General features: G+C 40.1%; 1 protein-coding gene across 8 annotated transcripts in view; it reads left to right on the plus strand.

The window, feature by feature from the left end:
* SENP2 (SUMO1/sentrin/SMT3 specific peptidase 2) overlaps positions 1 to 10277 on the plus strand; it is a 39999-nt gene extending 29722 nt beyond the window's left edge. For 6 of the 8 annotated variants that reach the window (XM_021069989.1, XM_021069991.1, XM_021069990.1 and 3 more), the window contains 3 exons: positions 1010 to 1094; positions 3286 to 3381; positions 8945 to 10277. In XM_021069989.1, the coding sequence (XP_020925648.1) occupies positions 1010 to 1094; positions 3286 to 3381; positions 8945 to 9007 (244 nt within the window). In that variant the 3' untranslated portion in view covers positions 9008 to 10277. The remainder of the gene's footprint in view (positions 1 to 1009; positions 1095 to 3285; positions 3382 to 8944) is intronic. The other 2 variants (XM_021069992.1, XM_021069993.1) reach the window with 1 other exon arrangement.

The following is a 12083-nucleotide window of genomic DNA, read 5'->3' on the forward strand; positions in this document are numbered from 1 at the left end:
CTGAACCCCACTCCTTTTCCTGGTGCCCCTCGTCCAGCTTTTCTCAAGTTTTTTTTTTAATTATCACTTAATTTCTCCCATGTCAAGAGAAAATAATGCTAAGGAGTAGACATTTTGTGTGTTGGGTTGAGCTTTAGAGGCCTACAAACCCTTGGAAAATAGATTTTTGGCTTCCAAAAACCAGCTTTCACTACTTTGGGGGCTATATTGTTGCTCTCATTGAGAACACAAGCCCTGGTGTAATACTGGTTTACCTTATATGCAGGTTAGGATGAGAACTGAGATGCATGTGTTAAATTTGATAACCCTTTGGAGAGTTGGATAAAATTAATCGCTTTCAATACTGAAGTATATATCTTGTAAGAATAAGGAAATTCTCTTATATGACCACAATGCCGTCATCACACTTAGGAAAATTGGCAACCACTGTATGTAATATGTGGTTCCTGTTCTGATATCTTCAGGTATCTTTTCTAGCTTTTTTCCCTAATCCAAGGAGTCAGTCAGGGTTCATGTATGTACTTAATGTAATTTAGAATAGTTTTCATACCTTTTTGTTTGTTTTCTCAGTAATAGCTTTTTTTTTTTAAGAGTGCTAGCGATTTACCTTATTTTATGTCTGTGTTGAAGTGAGGAAAAACAAGTTGTAAAATGAAGTAGTTTTTTTCGATAGAATAAAATGTGTGTTTTAAAATTGTGTCTATGAGGTAGAACAGAGAACTAGAAGAACTAAATCATTAATAGTAAATATTTCTGTAGTAGTTTTTGAGGGGTCTTTTGTATTTTACTTTTTATGTTTCAGTTTTTAAAAGATAAGCATGTAGAATTTTGTAGCTAGAAAAAAACAAAATAAAATGTAAAAACCAGAAGAGTTACAGTTTTAAAAATGTGATGGAGATGGATTTGAGAATGGCAGATAGTTAAATATTAAATAGCACAATGTCTTTGTAGTCACATGGTAGCTCTCCATAGGAATTCATCAGTATCTTCCTTCTTTGTTGTTTTTCAGTCAGTATTTACAGGATGAAAGTAAGACCAAAAGAAATATTGATCTGAATCTTTTAGAGTGGACCCACTATAGCCTGAAGCCACATGTAAGTGATGATCATCTGTATGTCAAATAACTGTGTTGCATTTACTCTCAGTAGCATATTATTTTTTTAATGTTTCCATCAATATAGTTTATTTATGTATGTATGTATGTATGTCATTTTAGGGCCGCACCCTCAGCATATGTAGGTTCCCAGGCTAGGGGTCTAATTGGAGCTACAGCTGCCAGCCTGCAGCACAGCCACAGTAACACCAGATCTGAGCTTTGTCTTCAACGTACAGCACAGCTCCCAGCAACACCAGATCCTTAACCCACTGAGGGAGGCCTGGAATTCAACCTGAGTCCTCATGGATACTAGTCAGATTCATTTCCACTGAGCCACAATGGGAACTCCTCAATAGCATATTATTTAGACTTGGCTTCCTTCCTCCCCTCCTTGGCTCATCCTTAGGCATGCATTCTCCCCCTGCAGTGTACATCTTAAGAATGATGTACTTCTAAATCTCTTGAAATTCACTTAACCAAGATGCTTGCCTTTTAGCTTTTATCTTGTTGCTTAAATTGTAAGTGTTAACTGTGTGTTAGCATGTCCTTCAAATAATTGGGGAAAAAACCAACATGATAAATTCAAGTCAGCTCTTTTTCTTGGTTGGTGCTAATAGCAGTTTAAAGTTATCGTTCAAAACTTATCTGGGAAGTTTGTATATTTAGGTCTTAAGGAATCCATGCCATAGATTCCTAAGAATCAAAATATGCTATTTGTGGAATTGCCATTGTGGCTCAGCGAAAACAAACCTGACTAGTGTGCATGGGATGTGGGTTCAATCCCTGGCCTTGTTCAGTGGGTTAAGGATCCAGCATTGCTGTGAGCTGTGGTATAGGTCATAGATGTGGCCCAGATCTGGTGTTGCTGTAGTTGTGGTGTAGGCTGGTAGCTGTAGCTCCGATTTGACCCCCTAGCCTAGGAATTTCCATATGTAGCACCTGTGGCCCTAAAAAAAAAGAAAAGAAAAAAATATGCTGTTTGTGAATGTGCCTTGGATCTTGTCAGATCTGTATCTCATTCAGGGTTTTTAAATGTATACAGCTTTCAGTCCTAATGACTTCTTTTAAAGTAAGCTGCATGAATCCAGTTTTAGCCCTAACCTCTGTATAATGGCTCAACTCTTTATCTAAAAGCGTTTTCATTTCTAAGTTGAGTAATTAGAAGAGTAAGCTTTGAAGTTTCCTGGGCAGAGCACAGATATAAGAAGAGTTTGTTAGGGAATGGGAAATGTAATAAATTCTCTGAACTTGTGTAGTGGAATCTATATGTTCTCTCAACTCTGTGAGAGATGCTGGGCTCAGGAGACAAGTACGAGGTATCTGTGGTGTGCCTGTTTAGTCTTTTCTTTTTTACAATAATTATCTGCATTTCTTTGAAGAAAAATCGAGCTGTTGTCAAATGTAGTATGTTTTCCAGCAGTGAAATCAGACTCTCTCATAGTCTTAGTTTCCTTATGCTTGTCTTTCACTCTTGTGCTACTTATAACTGAAAGCTATGGTAATGGGCTGGCCAAGATTAGTGCAGCACGGGCCTTGGATCTTGTAAGAGTTTACTTCATGTGAGTTTGGAATCCACAACTTTTGAAAAGTTTATGGTGCTCTTAGGGCTGCTTGCAGTAATATCTGTTTTTGCTTCTGGGACGGACTTGAGCAATCAAGGCACGATTTCCTAATTGGTTAAGCCCTATCAAGAGTGTTTTGTTCTCTCTCCTCCTTGTACCTGTGATGGTCCAAAGCCATAGTCTTATTTTTCTGGCTAGAGAGGTCACACTCTGCAGTATTGAAATAGGTTAGTTGCATTGTACACATATTTCTGATTGAGACATACTTAGCCCTTTTCGAAATTTATAAATGCCTCTGAAACAGTTTTGACTGGAATTCCTATTCCTGGTAGTAAGCCTTCTTTCAGTCCTGTTTCTTTGTGTGAGAGCTGAGAGAGGACACTCTCACTTTCCTTTTCTTTTTCCTTCTAGAAAACATTTTCTGTAGAAATCACATTCTCCATGTTATTGGGTCAGGTTTTTTACCACAGAAAGACTAATTGTGTGTGTGTATGTGTGTTTGTATAATGCCAGGTTGAATACTTACCTTTATAAGACTGTTTATCCACAATAATATTTAGAAAAACTCAAAGGAGTTTCTATTTGATGAAATTTTACCCCTTCCTACCTTCTTTTTTGTAATTTTAGGAGATTCCTCAACAGTTGAATGGGAGTGATTGTGGAATGTTTACTTGTAAATATGCAGATTATGTCTCTAGGGACAGACCTATCACATTTACTCAGGTGAGTGAAGAGCCCTCCTCATCCACTTACATGTTGCCAAGCAAGATAAACTCAGGGCATGTTACTAATGCCTGGCACACATTAAGCTCTCATTAATGGTAGCTGTGCTACTATTGTTGCTGTGCACCTTGGCTGTAGCCTTACTTTCATTAGCATCAGAGTTTATCACTGTATTTGCTCTCAGCTTTATCCTAGTCTTTGGTGACCAGTGGGCAGTTTGCATCTGAGCTTCAGTATTCACTGGTTCTTGAGTGTTTAATGATGTTTTTATTTTTTTTATTTTTTTAAATTTTTTTGGTCTTTTTGCCATTTCTTGGGCCGCTCCCTTGGCATATGGTGATTCCCAGGCTAGGGGTCGAATCAGAGCCGTAGCCACCAGCCTACGCCAGAGCCACAGCAACGTGGGATCCCAGCCGCGTCTGCAACCTACACCACAGCTCACGGCAATGCCGGATCGTTAACCCACTGAGCAAGGGCAGGGATCGAACCCGCAACCTCATGGTTCCTAGTCAGATTCGTTAACCACTGAACCATGGGAACTCCTAATGATGTTTTTAGTCAAAAAAGGAGGCATGTCAGAATATGTAACAGCATGGGGACATCTGGCCTCGTGAGAACTTAAGCCACAGGCCTCAGATGTTACTATGAATGCTGATTCTTCTGGTTATTTTTGGTTATCCATCAATCTGCATTTGAGTGGATTCACTATGTTGGGACATCTTGAGAATTTATGTTGATAATAGTAGATTCTCAGTCTTTTCACAACCAAGAGCAACCTCCTTTAAAAAATTGTTTGCTTGAACAGACCTCATTTTGGTAGCTGTTGCCTACCAAATTGTATGAATTGAATAGTAGGACTAATAATAACTCCATTGCAAGCTTTTGAACAACATGAACTAATGAAGGCTCCCATGCTGAATTAATAATATTGGTTAGCTTCAGTGGTTTTACTAATGATAAATGTGCAAGCCAAAACAATCTTGAGAAAGAAAAAAGGACCTGGAGGAATCAGGCTCCCCGGCTTACACAACTATACACAAAACTATACACAAAACGACTATACACAAAACTACAATAATCAAAGCAGTATTGTACTGACACAAAAATAAACATATAGATCAATGGAACATGATAGAAAGCCATGAACCTATGGTTAACTAATTTATGACAGAGGAGGTAAGAATATAGAATGGAGAAAAGAGCGTCTTCAGTAAGTGGTGCTGGGAAAACTGGACAGCTGCTTGTAAAAGAGTGACCTTAAAACATTCTCTAATAACATACCCAAAAATAAACTCAAAATGGATTAAAGACCTAAATGTAAGGTCAGATACTATAAAACTCTTAGAGGAAAACATAGGCAGAACACTCTCTGGTAAACTTTGGCTGTATCTTTTGGATCCACTTCCTAGAATAGTGAAAACAAACCCCAAAATAAACAAATAGGACCTAATTAAACTTAAAAGCTTTTGCATAGCAAAGGCAAATCATAAAAGAAACAAAAGACAACCCATAGAAGGAGTTCCCGTCATGGTTCAGTGGTTAATGAATCTGACTAGGAACCATGAGGTTGCGGGTTCGATCCCTGGCCTTGCTCAGTGGGTTAAGGATCTGGCATTGCCGTGAGCTGTGGTGTAGGTTGCAGACGCTACAGTGAGGCTCGGATCCCTCCTTGCTGTGGCTCTGGCGTAGGCCAGCAGCTACAGCTCTGATTTGACCCCTAGCCTAGGAACCTCCATATGCCACGGGAACGACCCTAGAAATGGCAAAAAGACAAAACAAACAAACAAACAAAAAAAAACAACCCATAGAATGGGTGAAAATCCTTGCAAATGAAGCAACAGACCAGGGATTATTTTCCAAAATATACGAACATCTCATGTAGCTCTTTATCAAAAAAACAAACAACCTGGAAGTTCCCGTTGTGTCTCAGTGGTAATGAGTCTGACCAGTCCATGAGGATGCTGGTTCAGTCCCTGGCCTTGCTCAGTGGGTTAAGAATCTGGTGTTGCCATGAGCTGTGGTGTAGGTTGCCAGTGGGGCTTGGATGCTGTGTTGCTGTGGCTGTGGTGTAGGCTGGCAGCTGTAGTTCCAATTCAATCTCCCTAGCCAGGAACTTTCATATACTGTGGGTGCAGCCCTAAAAAGATAAAAGTAAATAAATAAAAATAAAAGTTAAAAATGGGCAGAAGATCTAAGTAGACATTTCTTCAGAGAAGACAGACAGATGGCTAAAAAGCACATGAAATATGCTCAACAACACAGATTAGTAGAGAAATGCAAATCTAGACTACAATGAACTACCACCTCACACTAGTCAGAATAACCATCATCCAAAAGTCTGCAAAAATAGGGAGTTCCTTGGTGGCTTCTGTGGCTTGGATTGCTGCTGTGGCTTGGGTTCAATCCCTGGCCTGAGAACTTCTACATGTCTCAGGCATGGCCAAAAAAAAAAGTCTGCAAACAAATGTTGAAGAGGGTGTGGAGAAAAGGGAACCCTCTAATACACTGTTGGTGGGAATGTAAATTGGTACAGCCACTCTGGAGAACAGTATGGAGGTTCCTTAAAAAACTAAGTACAGAACTGCCATATGATCTAGCAGTCCCACTCCTGGGCATATATCTGAAGAAAACCATAATTCAAAAAGATACATGCACCCCAGTGTTCATTGCAGCACTGTTTATAATAGCCAGACATGGAAGCAACCTAAATGTCCATCGACAGTGGAATGGATAAAGAAGGTATAGTACATATATGCAATGGATTATTACTTAGTCATAAAAAGAACAAAATAATACCATTTGCAGCAACATGGATGGACCTAGAGATTATCATACGAAGTGAAGACAGACAGATAGCATATAATATCACTTGTATGTGGAATCTAATAAAAATGATACAAGTGAACCTATTTACAAAATAGAAACAGACTTACAGATCTCAAAATCAAACTTAGGGTTACAAAGGGGAAATGTCATGGGGAGAGATAAATTAGGAGTTTGAGATCAACGTACAACACTACTGTATATAATAGATAACTAACAAGGACCTACCGTATAGCACAGGGTATTCTACTCAATATTCTGTAATAACCTATATGGGGAAAGAATCTGAAAAAAAATATACAAATACACACACACATAGAGAGTGACTAACATTGTAAATCTACTATAATAAAATTTTTTTAAAAATGTGTAGTTTGTTTGTGTTTTTTTTGTCTTTTTGTCTTTTTGCCTTTTCTTGAGCCGCTCCCGTGGCACATGGAGGTTCCCAGGCTAGGCGTCCAATCAGAGCTGTGGCTGCTGGCCTACACCAGAGCCACAGCAACGCCAGATCCAAGCCGCGTCTGTGACCCACACCACAGCTCACGGCAACACCGGATCCTTAACCTACTGAGCAAGGCCAGGGATCGAACCCTCAACCTCATGGTTCCTAGTCAGATTCATTAACCACTGCGCAACCGCAGGAACTCCTAAATGTGCAGTTTTTAACTACACATTTTGAGCTATTTCAAATAAATCACAATTGACAGAACACTGTAAACCAGCTGTAATGGAAAAAATAAAAATCATTAAAAAGATAATAATTTACGAATCCATGTGTTAAAAGACTTTTTAGGCCTTTCCACACTAATTTATAGGAAGATTGTATGACAAGCTATATATAATGAAACACCAGGACTACCTCAAGGATATGGACTTCTGATTTCATCAAAGAATTACAAGTTGTTTTGGAATTGTCTTGCATATTTGTTACTTTGAAAATTGACCCATGTAATGATTATCAGTTAAGTGGCTATATATTAAGCAAAGCATCTCATTCTTTGGTGCTTCTAAGTAACAATTAGTTATTTGTTCTCTGAACCTAATGACATGAAATTTGAAGGGGAAAAATTGCTATTTGAACAGAATTAGCAATGTATTTGTAATTAGCAATTACCAAATTAGCATTACATTTGGTATATCAGAAAGAAATTTGCAGGTTTGTTTTTTTCTTTTTTTTTTTTTTTTTTTTGCCTTTTTGTCTTTTTGTTGTTGTTGCTGTTGTTGTTGTTGCTATTTCTTAGGCCGCTCTCGCGGCATATGGAGGTTCCCAGGCTAGGGGTCGAATCGGAGCTGTAGCCACCAGCCTACGCCAGAGCCACAGCAACGCGGGATCCGAGCCGCGTCTGCAGCCTACACCACAGCTCACGGCAACGCCGGATCGTTAACCCACTGAGCAAGGGCAGGGACCGAACCCGCAACCTCATGGTTCCTAGTCGGATTCGTTAACCACTGCGCCACGACGGGAACTCCCTGTTTTTTTTCTTTATTTAAATAGAGTTCATATTTTTCTCATAAGAAAGCAGAATATGTTCATTTAAGAATGTTTTAAAATACATATAAGTAGAAAAGTTACCAATTAAGCCACCACTTAGCTATTTCTTTTTTTTGTACCTTTTTTTTGGTCTTTTTGTCTTTTTAGGGCCATACCCTCTGCATAACGGAGGCTCTCAGGCTAGGGGTCAAATCAGAGCTATAGCCGGTGGCATACATCACAGCCACAGCAACGTTAGATGCAAGCCCTGCTGTGACCTACACCATAGCTCATGGCAACGCCAGATCCTTGGCCCCCTGATAGAGGCCAGGGATCAAACCTGCGTCCTCAGGGGTGCTAGTCAGATTTGTTTCCTATGAGCCATGACGACAATAGGAACTCCTTTTTGAACATGTTTTTGTTCTGAAGTTATTGTTGGACTATATTGTATAATTCTGCATCCTGCTTGGATTTGTCTTAACCTGTAGAAATACTTATGATACATATAATAATACACATTTTTAGAAGTTCTCTTGTAGCACAGTGGGTTAAGGATCTGATGTTGTCAGTGCTGTAGCTCAGGTCGCTGCTGTGGCCTAGGTTTGATCCCTGGCCAGGGAACTTCCACATGCCTTAAGCACAGCCAAAAAAAAATAAAATAAAACCATGCACGGTAAACCTCCTTTTAAAAAATATGATTGATATATATTAATATATGCATTTTAAATTAAACTATAGTTAATTTATAGTGTGCCACTTTTTGCTGTACAGCCAAGTGACCCAGTCGTACACACACACACACACACACACACACACACGCACACACACACACACGCACACGCACACACACACTTCCCTTCCTGTATTACCTGCCATCATAGTCTATCCCAAGAGACTGGATATAGTTCCCTGTACTATACAGTAGGACCTCATTGCTTATCCACTACAAATGTAATAGTTTTCATCACCTAACCTCCAACTCCCCATCCATTCCATTCCCCCACCACCTTGGAATCCACAAGTCTGTTCAGTATGTCTGTGAATCTGTTTTATAGATAGTAAACCTCCTTTTTTTAATGTTTTCATGTTTTTTAATGTTTGCATGTTTCCATGATGTAGAAAAGTCAGGGCTTGCATAAAGGACATGGACTTCCTACTTGATTTACATGCTACCCCTAAAAGGTTTTTTTTTTTTTTTTTTTGCTACACCTGAAAGTTTTTGATCTGGGCACATATGTAATGTATGTTTTGCTTGTGGATTCTTTGCAGCACCAGATGCCTCTCTTCCGGAAGAAGATGGTGTGGGAAATCCTTCATCAGCAGTTGCTGTGAAAATGCCCTGCCCAGTCCCTCCAGCTACTGGTGGTTCTTTCACGGATGGACATTTCCATATACCTCATGTATTGTGGGTTAAAAAGTCCCTGCATCACCTCCATTCTCTCACAGGTACTGAGCTGTCAGAAGTGCATGAAGGCCTCTCTCTGCACCGTAGTCCTGACTTGGTGTGCGGAGGGCTGCTTGCAACCCAGTTTAAAGGCTGTGCCTGCTCAGAGCCCTGGACTCTTCAACCCACACAAGAACAAACGCTAATTAGTACTTTTTTTTTTTAAAGTTTTTTTTTTTCCCTATGAATGTGGGAAATGCAGGATTTATTCTATGATTTGTTTTCTCTGTGTGTTTGTTCACGTGTATTCATTTGCTCACTCATTTGCAAACATAATGGGCAGTGGCTGTTTTCTGCTGCTCTTTTAAAGTTAACTCTTAATTACTTTTTTGAACTATTTATTTCTGAAAGGAATGTTAATCAAGTTGCCACTCCCTGCTGAAGATCGGGAGGGATATTGCGGGGGGAGGAAGAAAGTGTTAATTAACTTCTCTTATGATCGATCGCCAGAGCATTAACTGCCAACTTGAAGCTGGAGGTCTTCCTTTGAGGCTTGAAAATACTGGGAGAAGCTCTGTGGTGCAGGGCTCTGGTTGCCTTTCAGAGGAAGTCCCACGCTACAGCATTGGCACAGTGTCATGGAAAAGTGGGACTGTGGCCAAGGAACTCTGGCTATCCAAGTGTCTTCAGAAGAGTGTTGTGGTCATCTTAAAGAGACTTCCCTTTCTGGAAATGAGGTGACTTGGCTACTCTTGAAACTGGATTTGAAGTAACTGTAAACCCTAAATCTTCATTTTCATCCCAGATCTGGTTGAGTATAAACCTCAGATATGTAAGGGCTGGCCGGAGCTGTTTATTTCAAAAGATACTGTTCAATTTAAAGCTATTTTTCGTCAGAGGTTTTTTGTTTTTTTTTTCTATATATAAAGCTGAAATTAAGTTTTGTACTCATTAGGATTTACATCTCCTCTCCCCATTCCACCCCCACTGAAATCTGTGCAAGAAAATTTAGTACTTGGCTCTGAGGTTGCCAGTTATCAGTAATCTATTTTGCATATGAAAGTTTGTATTTAACTGTTTTCTTCATTAAAAACCTTACAGTGGTTACGCATATTTAATTTCAGAAAATTTAGAGTTGGTCAGAACATATTTTGCAAGATCTAGAGCCTAGCGTTGCTTTTTCGATGTAATAAAAGGTTGTCTGGCAGAACCTGAAAAGTATATGCTGAAATGATTTCTAACCCTTTCCCTACTTAAACCTCCCACGCTTGTCCTGGTGCATAAAAGCAAGAGGTCAAACCAGAAAAAACTGGGCATGTGTTAGCTATGAATCAACATGTCTCTATCTGGAGGGTCCTGGCTGCTGGTTGCAGAGGCACACTCTTACGGGCAGTTTTCCCTGAAACGTGTTGTGGTATAGGACTTGGGGCCTGTGATGCAGTTTGAAACTGCTGTGCCTAATTGGTGGTCAAACCAGAGGACCTGTGCTTAGATGATGATTAAGGAATGAGCTGGTTGGGCTGAGTCTCCCTCAAGCTTAGGCTATACAGAGAACCCTTCCTACAGCTTCCATTCCTTTCCCAAGACTGCTGGAGTTGTGCCAGTGAGTATTGGGGTCAGGCAGCTGGCATAGCCAAAAAATGACAGAGATTTACTGGGTAGGCAATACACTGAAAACATGGTTCCCCCTTGGTACTAGTAGGTTTCACCTGAGAATTTAGCATGTGGGGTAAATCCTGTTAGGAATGGCAGATTTCTGTTCTGCCCAAATGAGTGGTGCTGGGTCGGCAGGTGGTTTACTGTATTTATTTGTGTTACAAGTGCTTGCAGGGGCTTCTTAGAGCAGCATAAATGTGACTTTTCAGGATAGTTCCTAATAATCTCCCAGGACATAATGAAATTAATGAGAGTAGAGAGATAAGTTGGAGACAGGCATTCACCCCAACTCTGAGTTTCCAAATTTGATAGGAAATACCACAGGTCATGCTTCCTTAGGCACTAACATGTCTCTTGGTGCAGAGAAATTTATTGGTAATAGAATTTAATGTCTAAACAGTGTATGAGAAAAGCAGCCAAGTGATTAAAAACAGCTGTTGATTTTATCAGTAGTGAATCATCAACATTAAAGCCAGGAAGAGATACATCTATCTATGTATATGTGTGTGTGTGTGTGTGTGTATCTATATATATGTATATAGATATACTTTTTTTTTTTTTTTGGTGGGGTGGAGGTGCATCTGTGGCATGTGAAAGTTCCCAGGCCAGGGATGTAGCAGCTGCAGTGACAACGCCAGATCCTTAACTTGCTGTGCCTCAAGAGAACTCATATTTTTTATTGTAGCAGTTTGTGGGGTGGGGGAAAGGTGGAGTGAACCACTGTTCTTTTTTAGTAGGCAGTCTCTTCTAAAGATTGATAAAGAAGAAAAAAATGAAGTTTCCACTGTGGCGCAGTAGGTTAAGAATCCAACTGCAGTGGCTGGGGTCACTGTGGAGGTATGAGTTCGATCCCCAGCTTAGCGTGGTAGGTTAAAATGATTATGTGTTGCTGCATCTGCGGCTTGGATTCGGTCCCTGGCCTGGGAACCTCTGTGTATTATGGGCGCAGACATAAAATTTAAAAAGAAGAAAAAACAACCCCCAAATGTCTCTCTCATCTTTGACCTTTGAGCCAGGATGAGAGAGGGAGGGAAATAGACTCGGGGCATGTGGAAGAGGTTCTGCTAGCTCTGTATTCTACCTCAGTTACCTCAGGCTGTCAGAACTTCTGATCTTCTTCTCTCAGATCCTCGGCACAGCTTGGGGGCTGCCATGTCGAATGGTGGATGTTTGTCTGCACTGTGAGGAGTTGCTTGGTGCTGGGACCAAGGTGTGGGTGTGGGTGTGGGTGAATGTGTCCTTGGAGATGGATTGAACCTTAGATACAAACAATATGGTAGAGAAGCAGAAAGTTTCGAATAACCTTGGTACCAGAGTTAAGCTATACTGTTTAAATTGACTTTTGTGAACTAATTGGGAAATTAATCT

Source organism: Sus scrofa, chromosome 13 (assembly GCF_000003025.6).
Source record: "Sus scrofa isolate TJ Tabasco breed Duroc chromosome 13, Sscrofa11.1, whole genome shotgun sequence".
NCBI lineage: Eukaryota > Metazoa > Chordata > Mammalia > Artiodactyla > Suidae > Sus > Sus scrofa.